We start from the raw sequence: 18,902 nt of genomic DNA on the forward strand, positions 1-18,902 counted from the left end.
AGGCAACACAGAGACACACACTGATTTAAGTATACACTGTGATTTATTGGCTGTTTTAGTATGGCTGAATAACCTATTATCCATTTGGATTCGGGGAGTACTGAGGGAGAATCCAGAGAGAATCCACTTTGCAGAGTCCAGGCCAGGGTTTGAATCCAGTCGACTTAGAGCTACGAAGAAACCCTAAATTGGTTTTTCGAAAAATCAGAATGACTAAAATAATCAGAGCTATCATATCCAAATGGTCCTTATTAGATACATTAGTTACAAAGAACTGAATCCAAACATATTCATGTAAAGTTGTGTGGAAGAAAAAAGTGTGGTGCACATAAAAAATGGATGCCGCATACAAACATGGGCTACAACTGTTGTAATCCTCATGTTAAGCCACTCCTGAAATAGAGACAATGTCAGGAGTGTCTTACCTGGGCAGAGCAGAATAAGGGTTGGCGTGCTGTGAGCCATAAGAATCCAAATTAGAATAAACGCTGAAAATAAATTCAGCTTTGTTAAAGAAATCTATATATTTTACATTTTTAATTGAATAAATGAAATTAGTTAATTTTAAATCTTTAAAATTATTATATCCAACTTAAGGTAATTATCTTTCTTAACACAGAAAACACAGGCATGCCTTGCTCAAGACAGCCAGCAGAGGGAGTGTAACAATAGCTGAATCTGTGGCTGGACTCATCATAATAGTTGTCATCCAAAGAACAAGCTCCACAAGTCAAACAATTAGCGAGAACTTTGAGGTCAGAATAAAAGTCTTAAGCTTGAAATAAATTCACTCACAGGAAGTTAATTACTCTGAAAACAGCTTAGTAAGGAAAGACAGGAAGTCGTGACCAATTTTGGAGCATAAAATAAGGAAAACAGAAAGAGGACAGAAATAGATTGACATGCTGAATGATTTACCTTTAAAATATCCCGTGGGCAAAGTTTTAAAAATATCTACCAAAAGATAAAGCCGACAAAAAAAAAATACTTCCTTCTTACTATAATGATGCCACTTTGTGTATTCAGATGCTTGTCACAAACTTTGCTTATTAACTTCCAGTTCAACAGAAGTTTAAAACAAGCAATCTGCCTTTCTCAATGCTAAAGCTTGCCTGAGTGAACCAAGTAAAAAGGCATGTTCTGAGTAGATCAAGCTGCCACCCTTTGTTGCAAAAATAAATTTTAAAAAACACCTAATCTAGAGAATCACAAATTATTATGCATGTCTGAAAGGTTTAACTGAGTATAACATGACAGCAGTTGGTCTGCAGCTGATTTAGGGGATATTTGACTTTTGCCACCTGGACTCAACAGAAGAATAAAAAATAATAATTACTGTTAAAATGTATAAAAAAAAACCTTTGTGTGCAAAGTTGGTTGACAGGGAACAGGAGAGCAGTCATGCAAGGAGGAAATTGCTGTTTAACCAGGAAGAGGAAGATTTTACACCTGTCACTCTTCTTTCTCTGGATGGAGGCCAGTCACAATAAGGCACAGCATGAGGGCGTGTGGGTGATAAAACAGGCCAAACAGCTGAAAGGAACTGAGTTCACACTGACAGATTCAAGAAACAAGACTGAAGCAAGCTCATAAATAAGTCATTTTATTTTGGCTTTCTTTTAAAAGTCTCAGCTATTCATAATAACAAATGGAATTGTTAAATACTGTACAAAGCATACTGAACTCTCCCAGTGCATTTTGTTTCAACCACAGCAGAGAAGTTATTTCTTGATACACTAGTCTTCATTTAGTTTCATTATTTTTCATAAGACATACGAATACCTTAAGATTAAATAGTGTGTGATGTAAACATTTCAAACATTTAGGTCAAAAAGCAACATTATGTTTGGTGAGGAAGAGGAGGATAGAGGGGGTAGACTTCAATGACCGGCTGACCTCAAAGGTCATGTTTCCCAAAAACTGAACACCGTGTTTGATACAGAAGGGGTTACTTCAATACATGTGCTACAATTTTCACAACATCCGGGTGCTTGGTGAATAATCTACAACAATAAAACTCATACGTCTTTCCTGGCTGCCAGCAGCCAAAGTCTTTCAGGCCACACCCACTGCAATCACGTAAAGCAAGGAATGCGTGTGCAGAACAGGAAAGTCGGTGTCAGGCAGGCAGGAGGTTGAATCCTGCACCGTCGCTGTATTAACTGGTTGGACTGACATCCCTTATTGCAGATCTGCCTGATTTCAAATCTATTTATGAATATTAGGTCAAAAGTCAAGTCACATATTGAGCTGGGGGCCTAAACTTTAATATTTTAAAACCGTTTAGACAATTTAAAGGAAAAATTGAATGAGTTGAAAAATGTCGTAATACTTTCTTCAGAACGTGACCAAAAGTAATGCTGAGCTCAGTTTGACTTGGAAGTCAGATTTAGAGAATGACGTGTTGAGTGGATTCAAAAGATCGGAAAAGCTTGTGGGATTGAACAATACAACTAATAATATATTCCTTTCCTTCTTAAGCAAACTCTAAAATGAACATGTTCATAAAAATAAGTATGTATGTCAGTGGTTTAATACAACACACACTATCAGAAGTGCTAATAAATAGCTTATAAACACACTTTCCACTATGTGTTTCATGTGCGACAGCCATATTGGATATTAGTTTGAGGCATTTCTGTTCCCTTTCTGACTGAGACCTCGGAAAGTCCAACTTTTGAGCACAAACAAGAATAACTATTGCTTCCTTTAACAGTTTGAGGAAACTTCAGTAAGGATGCATGAACACAATTACTGTGCAACCTGCACAGACCAGGACACAGACTGGAAATAACTGAATGTGTGCAAAAAAAAAGAAACAGCACACAGTAACAGGTTGTGTTGACAATTCTCTACATATTGCAGAAAGTCCACCACTAAACGATTGTGAATCACATGCACAAACACAAACACAAATACTTTCATCAACAGACAAGTTCTCCATATAAGCTGCACCAAAGATTCCTTTGGAAACAAGCATAGCTACCAGAAACAACGTGCCATGTGGGGAAAACACAGAACGAGTAGAACTTGAACTACATCACGTCAAAGTTGGGATAAAACATCACACTGATATCTAGGATCCTTCATTTCATTAAAAAGTTCACTGGGATGGGGTTTAGACTTCATATATTAAGTGTTACATGGTTTACATTTACTGACCTTTTGTCCCTTGTAAGATACAAAAGCAGCATCACAGAAAACCCCATGTGCATTACAAAAAAAACCATCCCCACTATTCCAGACACAAAACACTGAGCACATAGGGTGCAAGGCCGGCTTGCCCCTTTTGATTGTACCACATCGTCAATGACAAAACAAACAAACAGTACAGTAATGAATGTCATGAAATAAAATCATATCAAAAATAAGCTCTACAAAATTGAATGTTGATCACAATCCTTAGTCCGACGAAGTATCTTAGTTGTGATAGCTGTTCAACATTACCAGTAACTGTATACAGTGCACACATACCCTGTGAGTTAAAAATATGTGGGGTATTAAGGAAAAAAACTGTAAAAAGCAGCAGTTTGACTGTTGTTAGCGTCTGGTTTCACTATTTTGTCGAGTGTTTTTTTTGTTTGTTTTATTTACTTTTTTGCTCATGTACAGTCCTTCTCCTTCCACTAGAACCTCTCAAACTAAACTAGATCTACTTTCCTCTTGGTGTGGCAGTCACAGGACGAATCTGCAAACGAAGACCGCTGAGACAGAATGTAGTAATGAGTGTTGCTGTCGCCTTTCACAATGATAGGAACGGTGCATGCAGAGCCCTCACTGTTCTGTCTATTAAAAGACCGACAGCTAACGTACTTGGGGTCCGGCGCAAAACTCTGAGTTTTGGGCATGACTCCCTTTTCATATGTGGGGAGGAGGCTCTTTGGACTTGGGGTGCGGGAGATGCTTCTGGGAAAATGGTCCCTTGGGGGCAACTTGGGTGGTTTATCATCGTCGCTGTAAGCCCCTGAGGAGACCTCTGCTGACCAGCGGCGCGATTCTGTAGTCTTGACCATGCGAGGAGGGATTGGGGGTGGCACCTCTGGTTTGTCTGAACCATTGGTGTAACGTTTTGGACAGAGACGCATAAATGAAGGTTTGTGTAAAGAGCCCGCAGGGCCAGAGTGAGAACGTCGTAGCTTCCTTTGAGCTTTGTCCTGTGGTCGTGGACAGGCCGCATGCTCTGGTGGTTCCTGTCGCTGCTGTTCATGCTGTTGTCGCACTTCCTGCTGATGATATGCGGGATGGTTATGGTGCTGGTGTTGGGGTTGGGGTTGGGAGTGCTGCTGGATATGTGGCCTTAAAGGGCCATCGTAATAAGCATAGTTTATCTCCCCGACATTTCTTAAGCTCCTTCTGTGGGAGAGTCCATATCGAAAAGGAGAAGATTTGGAAGACCGTTCATCATTGGAGACAAGGCGGCAGCTTTCATCTTCACTGGTGAAAGATTCCACCTCATGATCCATAGCCTGCTCAGTGGAGATGTCCGTTTGTGGTGGGATGGGTGGCAGGGGCTTTGAACATCTAACTGGCGTTACAGGTGGACTGTTCTCGTTGACAGAAAGCCTCTGCATGTCATCTGCAGGACCCGGGGTGGATGGTTCCATGGCGTGGGACAGGGACAGATGGGAGGGTAGGGATTTCTTCTGAGCTAAACTCTGAGACTTGGGACTGTATTTCAGCTCTGTTGATAAAAACCACAGTACAACAATCACTGAATCAGTGAAACAAGGCTTTAAGATAGGTTACAACTCCATCTTTCAAAAAAAAAAAACCATAATCCAACACACACTTACTCTCATGGCTTTGGGGCGGCGCTTTCTGCTGAGTTCGGTAGCTCGATTCTATGTGGCGGTCCATTGTAAAGTAGAAACTGTAAATTAAAACAATATATTTTAGATTTTCAGAACGTCAAATCACACAAGCATAATTTTTTTTTGTTTACAACACTTCTAAGACGAACCTGAACTGCTTCTCCTCAACGTGTCACCCGTGCCTAAGCCCTGATGAACTTCGAGACCCAAACACTTACTTGTGTATGGGTTCCTGGCGGTAGCTCCAGGACGGTTTGGATCCAGCCATGCTGTGACAGTAGCTGCCCCGGAGGAAGGGGTTTTCTATGGGAAGAGAGATCTCCTGGGTAGTCAGGCCCACTGTGGACATGCTCCAGGCACAGTCGGATCGCATCAAAGCGAGGAAACACTCAGATCACCGGGCCGGCTGCCCCTGCTTCTCTCCTCTGTCTAAAAAAACACACACAAAAGGCAGACTTGAGGAGGATGATGGTGAAATGAAGACTGAAAGCAAAAGAAGACAGAGAGGAAACCCCAACACAAAACGTCAAGCAGTTCATGACTGACAAGATCCTTCTCTAGGAAATATTCTCCTCTTTGTTGCTTAACTGGCGCAATTTTAATATTGTTCTGTTTTTTAAAAGAATAAACATGGAAATACTTATCTCAGGTATTGTAGCTTCACTCCGAAAGCGACTAAGATACAAATGAAACAATTTTAAGTCCAATCTGTATGTTTTAGACTGTTTGTGCATACACAAGCCAGAGAGCCAGAGCCAACTTTCAATTTTCTTTTCTGCACCTCATAATGGTTCTAGTTTATTTAAAACACGACTGTGCCACGCACCAGTGCCGCAATCCTGCTCCTCCTGAATAGGAAACTATAAGGGGCTCCTCCTGTTACCGCAGATAGACTGGATGTTGCAAGAACTCCGAATGTCAAGTGACCTGAATGCTTGTGTCACGACAAGTATGTGTCAGGCCTGAGTAAACAATGAATACAATATTCAGAGGGGTGGAAACCTCGCAGCGTATTGATATTTCTGGGGTCAGCTGTGAGCGCTGGGAGCAAAGTTTGATCTGGCTTTTGTGTGACACTGAATTTACATTTACATGTGTCGCTGTCTAAGCAGAGCTGTGCTTGGAAACTGCTGCGGAGAGTTTATAGTTTGTTGTAAAAATCTGGCAAGTCATCATAGATAAATCCCAGATCAAGACATACTTAGCCAGTTTTTTTTTTTTTTCCATTTTTCACAAGAACAGCAGAACTTCCTGTGCAGCAGACGAACACTGTCAGGTTGTATGAGGTCCTGAGCAGAATCTGACTTGGGACTATCAGAACCAAGCTGAGTTTAAATTTGCTTTGGATGTTGGAGCTTGAGTGGGTTCTTGTTTAAATCACTTTAGATCTGCCTACCAGCAGCGATGCAGGACAATAATGTTGCATTTCTCTTCATTTTATCTGGTTGCATGAGTATTAATTAATGCAGAGAGAGATTAACTATTTTGTCACCTGCTTAATGGGATAATAACCACAAGAGAACCAAACAAATAGTTTACGCCTACAACTTGTAGAGTTTTCGATGCCTGACAGCCATATTGGATTGTTACAATTCTGACTTTAAGGAGAATTCTTGTTGAATTTTCCACAGGAATCGCAAATAGGTTAAAGTTTTGTCCACAAATAACCATGAAAAAATGTTCTAATTTTTGTTTATGTCCCTCCTAATAGCTACAATGAGCATGCAACCTCAGCCTGGACAAAAGAAGAAGATATACTTCCTATATAGTTATGGTGTTTTCCACAGTATAACTATGGTGCATTAAAACTCAGATATGAAAATGGCTTGAGCAAGTTGACTCAAGTTGGAGAATCAGTAAAATTTGTCAATTATAGCTGTGCTACTTACTGTTAGCATTGCCAGCTAATAACACTGTAATTCTGTAACACTAAATAAATATGTTCACCAGTAGAAATTTTACCAAACTATTGGCCCCACTGATTTATGACATGCAAACTGTCTAAAGAGCTACTAAATAGTTTATAGCTGCAACTTTAATAAAATGTAAATAGTAGATATGGAAGTTGTTTATCTGTTTAAGGAACAGAGAGGCAACATTAAAGCGACTAGAGATCTGAATCGTCAGTTTTGATTTGATTAGCTCTGATCAATGGTAAATAGGTCAAATAGAGAAAGATTATAGCTTATTTAATTTCCTAGTTCATTGAATTCATGGTTGTATTTATTTGTATTTGTTTTGATAATGTAAAACAAACTGAAATTGGCCAAACTCAAACAAAACCAGAACTGGGTGTCTGCCAGAAAAACCTGTTGTTTCTGTATGCAAGTGACCGCAGCTCACAAACACGCAGCAAAAAAAAAAAAAAAAAAAGATTTAATTTGCACCATTTATGGCTCTGTTAGCATACTTTCAAGTTGTAAAGATTTTGCCAAGTTTGTTTTCAACTGTTGCATTTTGAAGGCTTGTCCTTCAGGAAGTGCTCGTTTGGGTGCAAAGCAGTTGCAAGGTTTGCTTATGCTGCAGGCTTGCTGTGACGGCTTCTGGTCTCCTGAGCCATGTATTTATGTGCTGACCTGACAGCTGCTGAGAAACAAAGCTCTGAAACAACAGGAAGCACGAGGACCATCGAGACAAGCCAAACTGCCCAACAAGGCATGCAGGAGCCCCAGCCTGCCCCCCCTCCTCTTCTCCCACCTCCTCATGTCCTGGGCTGCCGATTCGGTTCGGCGGAGACGGGAAGCAACATGATCCTCGATAATGAAGCCCCTGAGGCTTGCGCTTCCTCTTGCAACAGGTGCAAAGACAGTCCATTCTGGCAGCTAACCACAGGCGCATTTACAGGCAACAGGATTAAACAAATGATGTACCCCGTCTCCTCAAGAGAAATTCTTTCAGTCAATTAATTCTGACCTTCTGGCCAGACAGTGTGGGCTTTTTATGGTTGTAGAGTTGGACAAACTCTTGCTTAAAAGGGTAATAATAATAAATTGACACGGTGGTGCATTAGTTTATTTCCCTCTGGTTTTAAAAGTTGGTAGTAGAAGTCGGAGTCAGAGCTTGAAAGCAGCGGTTCACACCCCGCTCATGATATCCCTGCAGCAGTTTCCGAGCAACCATACCCGCTCTACCTGTGCGGCAAGCAAACAGCGCGCACACCCCCTCACTTTACCGGATTGAGATAATAATGGTTAAAAGCCCTGTAGCAGCCAAGTGAGTCACGCCACAACACAGAGGACAGATATTTGGCAAGCACAGTGATGATACACAATGAATGATTACCTTTTCATGTGTAGGTGGGATATATGTCAGGAATTGATATTGCAGCCCCTGGATTAAACGCGCAATTTAAGCAACACTAATATGATTATTCACTCGTTTTTAAATTGTTGTACATGATTATGAATCTGCTTAGAATTTCTAGCTCATCTGTCAGAACTGTAATCAGAAACTCCAATTTGGATTAGATTATTTATTTGATTAAAAATAAAAAAATAGATGGAAAAGAAAAATAAAGCAAACAATAGTAATAATAAAAGAAGTGTGATCTGAAGTTGCATCAAGTGTGCCCTAAGCAAAAAATTTAAATATCACATTATGGACTCACCTAAATAACTCCTCTGATCTCCCTCGCTGACTGGCCCACAAACAGTCCTTTTGTCCTTATAAATAACGATCTGCTGCTTTTCTCTGGGTTTAGCTTGAATTTGTAAAGTCTTCAGATTTCTAATGCATTAAGATCAAGACGCCTGCAAGTTGGCGGCGCTCCGACTACACTGTGACACTTCTAGATCCCTCCAGTGTTGTATTGAGAAATGTTTTATAAGCTCCACACCATAGAGACACGCAGGCTCCGCCTCTCCCCTCTCTTAAAGGCGCAGTCCCTCTTTTTAACCAGAATTATCTGGCTACACGTCACTTGCATATTGATTGAAGAATCGCCCTTGAACCCAGGCATGGGGTAACATTTAGGTGTGCACTTAGATATTTAGTTGGCGCACAATAAATGAGGCATAGTTAGTTAGAAGGTAATTCTTTATTAGTGGGTTTTACCTGCATGCAATAAACTGAGAGACTATATCTCAAAACAATAGCTATTGTGAAGAATCTGGCTGTTGTATGCTCAAACTGATTAGATCAGAACCGGCCTGTTGAACATGCAAACTTTGTGACTGGTGAGGGCCTCCTGCTCACCGGAAGAGCACTTAAATATGGGTAAGGTAGGTTTAAAAACACATTAGAAGAAAAACATCTAACTTGAAATCAGTCTCATTTTGATACAAATGATGCATTCCCTTTGTACTTGCAAGTCTGATTTTGACTCCAGCAGGAACTACGATAAAAACCCTCCTTGAAGTAGGATTTACTACTGAGAAAGCTAAAGCAGCCTCAAGTTCAGTATCCACGCGTGTGAAACATAGTGAAAGTTGGCACTTCTGATAGATTTCTTATTAAACAAGAGGTGCACCTAGTACCTTATAAGCATGTTAGTGTTTGAACTTTTAAAAGGAAAACATATACATTATCTGCTTGAGTTGCTATTAGTAGTTAGCACAGAAAAAATGAGCAAATCCCACAAATCTTCTGGCTTGCAACCAGAACTCACTTACTTTGGGTGGGTCTTCTTCCTGGGTCAGAGGTCCAACTTTAGAGATGAACCAAGCGAGCCACATTTTAATATTTCCTTCTGCTCTGGTCACAAACACTCACACTAAACCATTGCAAGCTTGCAACTAGAATACTTTTGAGTCGGGTGCTCCCAGATTTGAGTTTGTGACAAATGATAGCAACAAGGTGTGATTGCAAGAAGTCCCTAAGGCAAGTGTGCCCCTAAATTCCTTATGCAATGTTTGGGCAGTGCTGGATTAGACCTCTCAAACCTTCTTGTATACAAGCTCTGCTTTACCTAAATAAAAAGAATCATGAGCACGAGGCTGCAGAGGCAGGAGCACAGGTCTGCAAGCAGACAGATGTGATAATGGGGATGGCTCCAGATAACACTGACTGCAGGCAGAAAGAAACACCTTTATCTGCACAGCTTAACTGAGCTAAGCAGTTATTTTTCTCCTTCTCCCTCTGTATTTTCTTTCAGCCAGGCCTGTTTCCCGCTCGCCAGACATGACGACCTCTGAACGCAGCAACACAGAGAGAGTTTAGTCTCATTAATTTAAAATATGCACAATTTTAAATGCCCTGTCTGTCCCACCTAGCATTTCCTGCCACTTAGGCCTGCTAGGCCATAAGTGGTGTTGTATTAACTCTGTAATCTAACTGGGCTAAACAAACCCAACAGTGACATGCACACTAAGCAAACACAGTGACACAATGGCTACAAACAAGTGGAATCAATAGAGGCAGAAAAGCACAGGTGTGCGTGTGCAGAAAGAGAAAGAACAGACTGTTCCTCTTCCTGAGTTTGGGAATCCTTTGCAGCTTGCTTCCCCTGCTTCCAAACCCAAAAAGGCTTATCATTGCATGTTTGGCCCTCGCACGGACCAGACGCTCACTAATCCCCTTTTATAATTTCAGCCACATTTTTCGAATTCCTCCGGACAAGTTGTGACCAATGAAGTGAAAAGAGGTGGAACCTGCAGTGTATTTGAGCACCAATGACAGGATTCAGGTTGCCTGGTTGGGGTAGGAGAAAGATAAAAAAAAAAGTGGATGGTTAGTGTAATAAAGCTGTTTTTTATTTTGAATTACTCAGTGAATCTCCAAGTGAGCTGGTTTCCATGTGCCGCCAAAAACATAAATAGGTTTCATGTCCAAGTGATCTCTCCTCCCTTCACTTCCCCAGTCCCCTCCCTGCCTGTGAACCACACTGTGATGTCACTGCTCACAGGAAGTGCCTTTTAAAGGTAGTCATTAGAGGAAAAAAACTAAGTCAGGGTGTAAGACAAGCCGCCGCAGCCAGAGGCAGTCCCGATGAGAAGTTGAGGTGGCAGCTCTTGTGTCAGAGAGGATATACCCTTCTCAGGAAAAAAAAAATTGTCTGTCTTTTCTTTGGTTTCTTTGCTTCATGACTCATACTTGGTGTCTGTCAGACGAGCTCTTCTCAAAGAATTAACACCTTTGGCTCATTTCCTGTCAGCTGGTGTGAAAATACAAAGAAAGTGCCCTTCATGGGTCACATTCCAGTATATGCAAGGCTATGAAACTGTATTCCTGTCTTTATGCTGATCACTCTCAATCCTTCAAACAAAAGAGCGGAGGTCAGTCACACATAGAGCACAAAAAAAACATAGTATTTTTGTAAATGATTTATTCTCTGTGGAGATCAGACCATTGATCTTCTCTGCTTGCTGAGGTAATCAGATTACGTGTATATTCAGTCTGCTTCCAAAGTTCACCCTGATATTCACACAGGAGCAAAATGTTTGGTGTTACAGTGAGGTGACGCACTACACTGTAAATCCTGCTAAAGTTCACTTGATGGAGCACAGGTGAGGACAAAAAGCTATTCCCAGATTCTGTGTATACAGATTAAATCAGAACACTCACGTCATATTTTCAAGCACATTATGCTGCAGGGTTTTGTACAGTTTGTATTTGTTTGCAGACTTATCAATGAAGCTGCCTTACAGTTGCATAACAACAATTATAGTGGTGAAGATTTTTTACAGGTAAGCTTGAATGAAAAAGAACGTTTTGTTTTCCCTTCTGTCTGCCTATCTGTCATTTGAATCTTTGCACAAAATGCTTGATGAGTCTCTACAGCAGGGTGTCAAAGACTGCATTCAATGAGTGCTTCTTGAAATTAAACAATAATGAAGATCTTTTCATAACAATGTAATTTGCAAATGTAAAAACGGCTTTGATTTTATTGATAAAATGAATTTCAAGCACACAACTGTTGTCTTGAAAGTTTTATTTATCTGCTCCTTCAGAGCGTAGAGACCTCGTCAAAACCTCCACAGTCTTCCTTATCGCCGCTCTTGGGGGTTCAGCCAAAGGAAAGTGAATGGTGCTCCTGGATTGGTTGCCTTGCAACAGCAGACAATAACAGTAGCATTGTGCCTCGGTATTTCAGCTTTGCACATTGTGTTTTCATTTGAATATTTAAGATGTATGCCACAAAAAAGCTGTACAACAAATAAGTAGAGAAATAGCCTGGAGTATACTGAACCACAAATAGTTCAGAATGGTTAACTTTAACTAATATTTTGGTTTTAAAAGCCTGAAGTCATAAGTTTTGGTCATTTAATGTCTTCTTTTTGTAAAGATATTCACAAAATCAGTTGAGATGTGCTCCATTTCTACTAAAACGCAAGAACAACTCCTGGAGATTAAAGCTGGAAGGTTCTTTGTCGGTCCTGCCATCATGATCCAATATGGCCACAATGTATAAAAGTTTGAGAAATTAAAACATTAACCTTACATTTTGTGTCCCACAAACAGTATGTAAATATTTCTGTGAACACATTGTTTTGGTGTTTGACTGCGTAAAAAACTGTTTGCTGTTTTTCCTATCAGGGGTCTCAAACTCCAGTCCTCAAGAACCGCTGTCCTGCAGTTTTTAGATGTGCCACAGGTACAAAACGCTGCAATGAAATGGCTTAATTACCTCCTCCTTGTGTAGATCAGTTCTCCCAGCCTTGCTAATGACCTAATTATTCTATTCAGGTGTGGTGCAGCAGAGGCACATCTAAAAGTTGCAGGACAGCGGCCCTCGAGGACTGGAGTCTGACACCCCTGCGATTTGCAGGACATAATTCAGAGATACAACTTCCAAGGTAAATATAAGGCCCTGTTATTTGTTCCATGTTCAAAAGCAAATGTTATGTCAGGCTAAGCAGCTGCTAACCATAAAATTATATCAAGTCTATGATCACCACAGGTTTTGTTTGCTTCACTAGATGTGCTGAGAAACATTTACTTTTGACAGTGTAGACATGTAATCTTCAAAATTACGTCACACATATACTGCAAACAAACTGTTGCATACCTTTTTATGTGTTTTATCGGTTTCACTAATAAACATGATAGTATTTGCAACTGTACGTAAATTATCTTTTGGCATTTTAGCTCCCGAAACGCTAGCATTAATCTACAGTTATATCAGGCTGTTAGAGATTTTTACGTGCATTTCAAAATATTCTGTGGCATTAAGTGTTGCACTTTAAAGCTGATATACTTGCCTGACATAACACATTTTGATATATGCAGCCTTGTGTAATAAGGAGCGCTCAGACATTTTAGAAAAACCAAACAAGCACTTGAGAAAGGAATGGAAGAACCGAAAAAATTACAAGCGATAAAAAGCTCTAGACTCAGTTGTCCGACTTACAGCATTGCAAAGGTAGGAGTTGTTTTTTCAGGATTTACACATCCTGGACAGAGATTATCTAACCAGGTAGCTACGGACGGCATCTATGTAAAATATGAAAAACCACCCCTCAACAGAAGAAGTGGCCTCAGGTATCACCTCTCTAACACCTACTGTGTGTATGGAGTCTGCCATTACTTTCCCCTCTGGGCAATTTCGCAACCATTCACCTTCTGAAACATGTCACCAAAACACCTCACATGTCAGAAGGTAAACAATGCACTTGACACAACCAAAGCGGCCCATGCTATTGGGTGGTAAACGAGTGACAAACGCGTCACGTCCTGATGATCCTTGCTGGAGTTTCTGAACTTGCAACATCCAATTAGAAACTAAATAGAATTTTGTTCCAAGTTTTTAAGAGCCTAGAATGAACCAGTTATCTTCTATCTTGTTCTTTTCAGTAAGACTTAATCCATGCAGCCTCATTTAAAAATGTGTATATTTTAATTTTGTATTTAAAGGTTTATCTATACATTTTCCTAAAAGAGTGGCCCAAGAAGTCCTAATTCCTTACTGGTGGGATTGAGCTGGGAATCCAGTTTGTGCAGCTGTGAGCACTAAATTTCAAAATGACACACATTGCGCTCCTCAAGCCCCGGATTTTTTTTTTCAGCCTCTTTTATTCTGGTAGACACACATTTGGCTCCGGTCATGGAAACAAAATATAAAACTCTAGGCAACAGTGTGTCATTTCTCACCACCATGTGTAAATAAGGCCGTATTAAAGCACTTCCACATCATAACAATGCCAAACTGCTAAAGTCCCACTGGCTGCTTCAGTCATTAATCACTTCCTGTGTCGACTTCTGGGAAGTCGTGGGATTTTAGAGAAAATCTGATCACGCACAGGTATTTCCTTTTACTGCTTTTCTTTTCGAGAGCTATGTAATCAATAGCAGCAACACGGAGTCATTATTGCATCACTCCTCAGCATTGTTACGTTGAGCAGTTCAAGTGCAGCCAGGAGCTTGCTGTCAGTAATGGGAGGAACAAGCCATCCACCCCCTTATGATGACAGGGTTTGTTTAGTCTCCAGGATCCGAGGATCACTTGACGGAGAGCGGGGGAGTCGTTGCTGAGCTCATCCCACGTCTGATCCTGAGTCAGATTCAGTAGAACCGGCTCTAATAATTATAAGCATGGCTTCTAAAAGTCTCCCATTAAAAAAAGAGAAGGAACATACTTCTTTGATTACTTATACCGTCACGCATAATCCCTCACGCAGACACGCTCATAAACATTGTATTTGTGCCTGCCTTTTTGGGTGAAGCTGTGAAAACGACAGCTGTGGAGGGCGTCATGCAGCTTGGGTTTTCTTTCCAGCTGCAAAAGGAGATGGTAAACGTTTCCAAATACTGTATGTTCTCACAACAGTTTCTTAAAGTTTAAGTCAGGGTGTAAAATTGTTTAAACCAACCCCAATTTCATCATATTTTAGCTATAAAAAGCCTTGATTAACAGTGGCCTAGATCAATAATTCTTGTGCGTTTTTGAAGGTTTTTATCATTTTTAATTTGTTCGTGTTTTCAATTAGTGTCTAACGTTTCATACAGGATTAACTGTAGATGTCCCATCATGGGGATTTTAGATACCTGATGTCAGAGTTCCTGACTAAACTCCAAAATATATGTTATACTTTTTACAATTTTTATGTCTTGTGTCGCTATTTCCTCATTTAGTAATTAGCTGACCAAAACAACTGCTGGAATTGACGTCATCTCCTGATTTGCAGGTGTTTTTGTTTTTTTATAACCTTTCAAACTTTAAAGTTGTTCCACATTCATGTAATACCCTTAAAAGTTCACAGTGGTTATGGGGGAGGTAACTGCCTCCCATTAGGGCGTTAAGGGCATCATTTTTTATTTCAGGCCCCCATTCATTTTCAGGGCCTTTCAGTTGATTGAGGTCTGAAAACATGTGAAGCTCAGGAATCATCTGAAAGTGGCTAATGATACGTCCTGAGCTTTTAGTAACACCAGGAAAAGTCACTCGACATGCAGAAAATCACTTTTTGATGAAGAGTCGCTAAGTTGGAGACACTGCATTTCCTTGCAGTTGTGACCCTGCAAGGAAATGCAGGTATAGATCATGGATAGATGGGTGGACGTCGGAAACACTGGGCTCCCCGGCAATCTGTGTCTAGTTTGTAAAATTAGCAACGTAGGTTTGCCAGCACTCCTTGCAAAACTGCATCAAACCCAGCATGCATGGTCCACTTTAAAACATCAAACAGGACTTGGACATGTCACACTGTACAAGCGTGACATGCTACGATCTTGACAATAGAAGATGCCTGAGTGTTCGACTTGTTGCTGCTGTAGAATTTCTTCAGATATATCCGACTCCTACCCCCACGCAACAATAAATACCCACCATGTTTACGATGTTAATTCACTTTTAATTAGAGTCAGATGCTGAAAAGAGGAAGAGGAGGATGAGGAAAAAGGGATGACTGTGGAAGTACTCGTGCCTGGTTAGTGAAAGACGATGTTCAAAGCTGCAGCAGCAGCGACACTGTGCGAGTTTACCAGAAAATGTCTACTACTGATCGATTTTAGTTTGTGGGTTTTAGTCAGGTCAATAGAGAGGTAAATCTGCGGTCAGTGCATCTGTCACACTGGATGACCACAGACCAACTTTTTCATATACAGCCTAATTAGTCTGGATGGTATTTTGACCATAATAACTAAAACAATCTGTTGATTGACTTTGTCTGTTATTAAAATTTGTTTGATCTGTAACTTATGACTATGACAAAAACGGAAAAACAGAAGAACTTTTCAAGACATTGGATTCATTTATTTGTTTCAGTCACTTTAGGGTGTTTTAAGATGTTTTCCTTATCTGACAGAGAAACACACACACTTTGAATGAGTTTATTGAGAGACTCAGGCTAGCAGTCAATTACACTGATTTATTTTAGACAGAGAAACTGTGAGAGAATCAGTCACAGCTTTGCACACGTGGGTTAAATATGCAATCTGGATGTGGAGGAGTGAATGTCTCCTGCAACTGGTGAACAAGGTCTACGAGCTCTTTGGGACAAAGGAGGAGCAGATGGCAACTCCCACTGCTCACTGAAAAGAGCAACAATAATATACCCGGTCATGTCAGAGCCTTAAAAGTTTTCATTAACTGCAGAAAAAGTCACAAGGTTTGTCACCAGTAGCATTTTTGGGAAAGTTCCTGAAGAGCTTTGACTGCTAAATATGGTGACGAAGTAGGAAATAAATTTTTACACCCACATTTGTCACAGTTAGCTCAACCTGGCTTTAAAAATCATCACCAACTTTTGTGTGCTCTACTCGAAAACCTGTACTATTGATCACTCAAGATGTTTTGCTAACCTGACAAATCTGGCCTTTTTTTCTAGCAAGTTTTTTGAATGAAAATGAAAGAAAACAGCAACTAAATTGCAACCAAAATATATTAAAAGTTTAATCAACTTTCCATTTTTGTTAAGACAACTTCAGCTGACAGCTCCGGCCCTGCTGTGCGTCAGTGTTTTCCAACATTTGCAAATATATTAAAGAGAGACTGCATTAGCTGCTGCAGCTTCCTGTCATGTGACCTGCTCTGCACTTGAAGTGAGGCTAAAACTCAGCACTCATCACTCCAGTATAAACAAGTGTAACTTGAACTAAAAGTTTTTTATTGTTATTATTAAATTATTACTGTAACAAAGTATCTGATTTGGTCATTTTCTATTTTATCTGTTAGGTTTTGACTGAAAACTGGTTTCGCCACTGAACTTAGCGGTCCTTTGTACCTGAATGATGACAGAAAAATATTTCAAAGTCAGTGACTGTGTTTGATGTGGCGCTCTGAAAAAGATTTTATTGTCTACCTTGTATGCATCATCTGTTAATAAGACGTCTGTGTGCTGAATAGATTCTGCTTTCTTGCAGGCGAGAAGAGGAGAACCATCTTAAATGCTTTGAAAGGGAGAGGAAGGAAGATTTTAATAGTTGTTGGTGGGAAACCAGAAGAAAAGGCTCTCCAGGGACTCAAGTGAAAGCTGTTACTCACCAAAGCTTTGATCGACCTACTGAAACTGAAGACCTATTAACCAAGACGACTTTAAAAGATCACACGTTTTGCTCCGATAGGAAAATATTGGTAAATGAGGGATGACTCAATAATTTGGCTCAGCAGTTTTCATATCAGTTTTCTGCTCTTGTCTGATGATCATAGATGGTCTTAGTAAACCAATACATTACATATAGCCTTCAATGTAACGTAAGTATTGTCTTTCAAACACCACACAGGTGTTTCTGGCATTAAGCTGTCAGGCTTTCAAGGTTTCCGGTGTTGCTGGTGTTAGTCTTTGGAGACGAGGGACCAGGCTCCTCTGAAAGTAGCAATCTATTAATCTTAGGTAACATCTGATCAGTGGGAGACATTTCTTTTTCCCAGATTTCCTGGTTGGGCTTCACTCCTGGGAGGCATTTAGCCTGTGGTGCAACCCAGAGCCCACATCTCCTGTGATAAAGATTTCAGATGTTCTCCACCAAGGAGATCATTATGTTTGCCATCAAAAGGAAAAGAGGGAGTTGATGATGGAGGAGATATAAATCAAAAGCTGCAGGGTCAAGAAGGGATTGCTCTCTTGGCACACTAAGAGGACAGAAAACACATGCGCAAGGACAGATGCAATCCACAGATGAGGTAAAGCCAGTGAGCTGAACAGGTCCTGTTTTCCCATTTTTGTGAGTCTCTGAGTGTGCCTGACGACAGACACTGACTCATTTTGGGGCAGAGTATGCTTTGTCAGAGCTTCTTTTTGTTCCATTCATGGATGGATTTTAGGGTGCCTGATTAAATCAAGCAGCCGGGCTGATCTGCCGCTGAGCTGCAGGCTCATTAATTCCTCACAGTACCAGCTCTGGGTGACTGCTCGCACAAACTTCTTAATCAGCTGCTTCAGGAGAATAGAGCTGAGGTCCAGCGCCTGTTTTCCATCTCCTGCAAACAGGTTGGCTGTGCAGATGCATATGTAAGGGGTAAAATGTGCTGCTCCAGGGGGAGAACCTTGCGTGGGTTGGAATGCACAAGTTCATCCAATTGTAAGGGTGTAATAATGGCCTGGAGGCTGCATGTTGAAAAGCGAGCAGGATGAATAACTAAACTTCCATCTGCACTGTGGTTTAATGCCGTCTGTTCCTTTAAAATGCAAAGTCACAGCATGGCCTGACACCAGCAACCTACACAGTTTGAGAGGCTTTTTATCAGCCTTATTAGTATTTTTCTACTTGATGCTGTTTCTCTGCTGTGTAGGTTACAGTTTCCATTCTCACTCTCTCAGGGAATGAGGCTACTGATGCTTTGTCTTTACATACAATCCAGGCATTCTCAAAAATGTAAATGCATATACAGTTTGACATCAGCATAAGGATGATTTTTAGCTGTTGTGCTAATTCCTGCATATTTACACTGCCATGAATTGTGGTAATGTTGATTAATGTGCACTGTCCTAATCAAAGTAAAATATATTGTATACATGATTTTAAATACTACAGAAACTTTTGCTAAAGATTAAAAAAACAAACAAACAAAACAAGTAATTTAAGTTAGGAAACTTTATATCACTAAGATGTGATTCTTCGGATCTTTACTGTTAACCTCTAAGGACTATTTAGCCTCCCTTCCTATACTAAAATCTTTCTGGTTATTCATAAATTCACCTCTTCGTTCAACCTTATTTCAGGTATATTCATTTTTAAATTGTTTAATTGTGGTTTGGTGGTGATCTACATTCCCAC

At 40.4% G+C, this 18,902-nt stretch overlaps 1 protein-coding gene across 2 annotated transcripts; it reads right to left on the minus strand.

Annotated features, from left to right (window-relative positions):
• Positions 1-1,582: 1,582 nt before the first annotated feature.
• errfi1 (ERBB receptor feedback inhibitor 1) lies at positions 1,583-8,603 on the minus strand. 2 transcript variants are annotated; one of them, XM_005815424.2, is made up of 4 exons: positions 8,419-8,603; positions 5,030-5,240; positions 4,794-4,870; positions 1,583-4,681 (listed from the first exon to the last, which is right to left on the minus strand). In XM_005815424.2, exons 2-4 carry the CDS (start codon positions 5,182-5,184, stop codon positions 3,642-3,644), a joined length of 1,272 nt encoding a protein of 423 aa, XP_005815481.1. In that variant the 5' UTR covers positions 5,185-5,240; positions 8,419-8,603; the 3' UTR covers positions 1,583-3,641. The 2 variants fall into 2 exon arrangements, with proteins under 2 accessions (XP_005815481.1, XP_023181249.1); XM_023325481.1 differs by lacking the exon at positions 8,419-8,603 and having other exon boundaries at positions 4,961-5,050.
• Between the last annotated feature and the right edge of the window lie 10,299 nt (positions 8,604-18,902).

The sequence above is a fragment of the Xiphophorus maculatus genome, chromosome 20 (assembly GCF_002775205.1).
Source record: "Xiphophorus maculatus strain JP 163 A chromosome 20, X_maculatus-5.0-male, whole genome shotgun sequence".
NCBI classification, from domain to species: domain Eukaryota; kingdom Metazoa; phylum Chordata; class Actinopteri; order Cyprinodontiformes; family Poeciliidae; genus Xiphophorus; species Xiphophorus maculatus.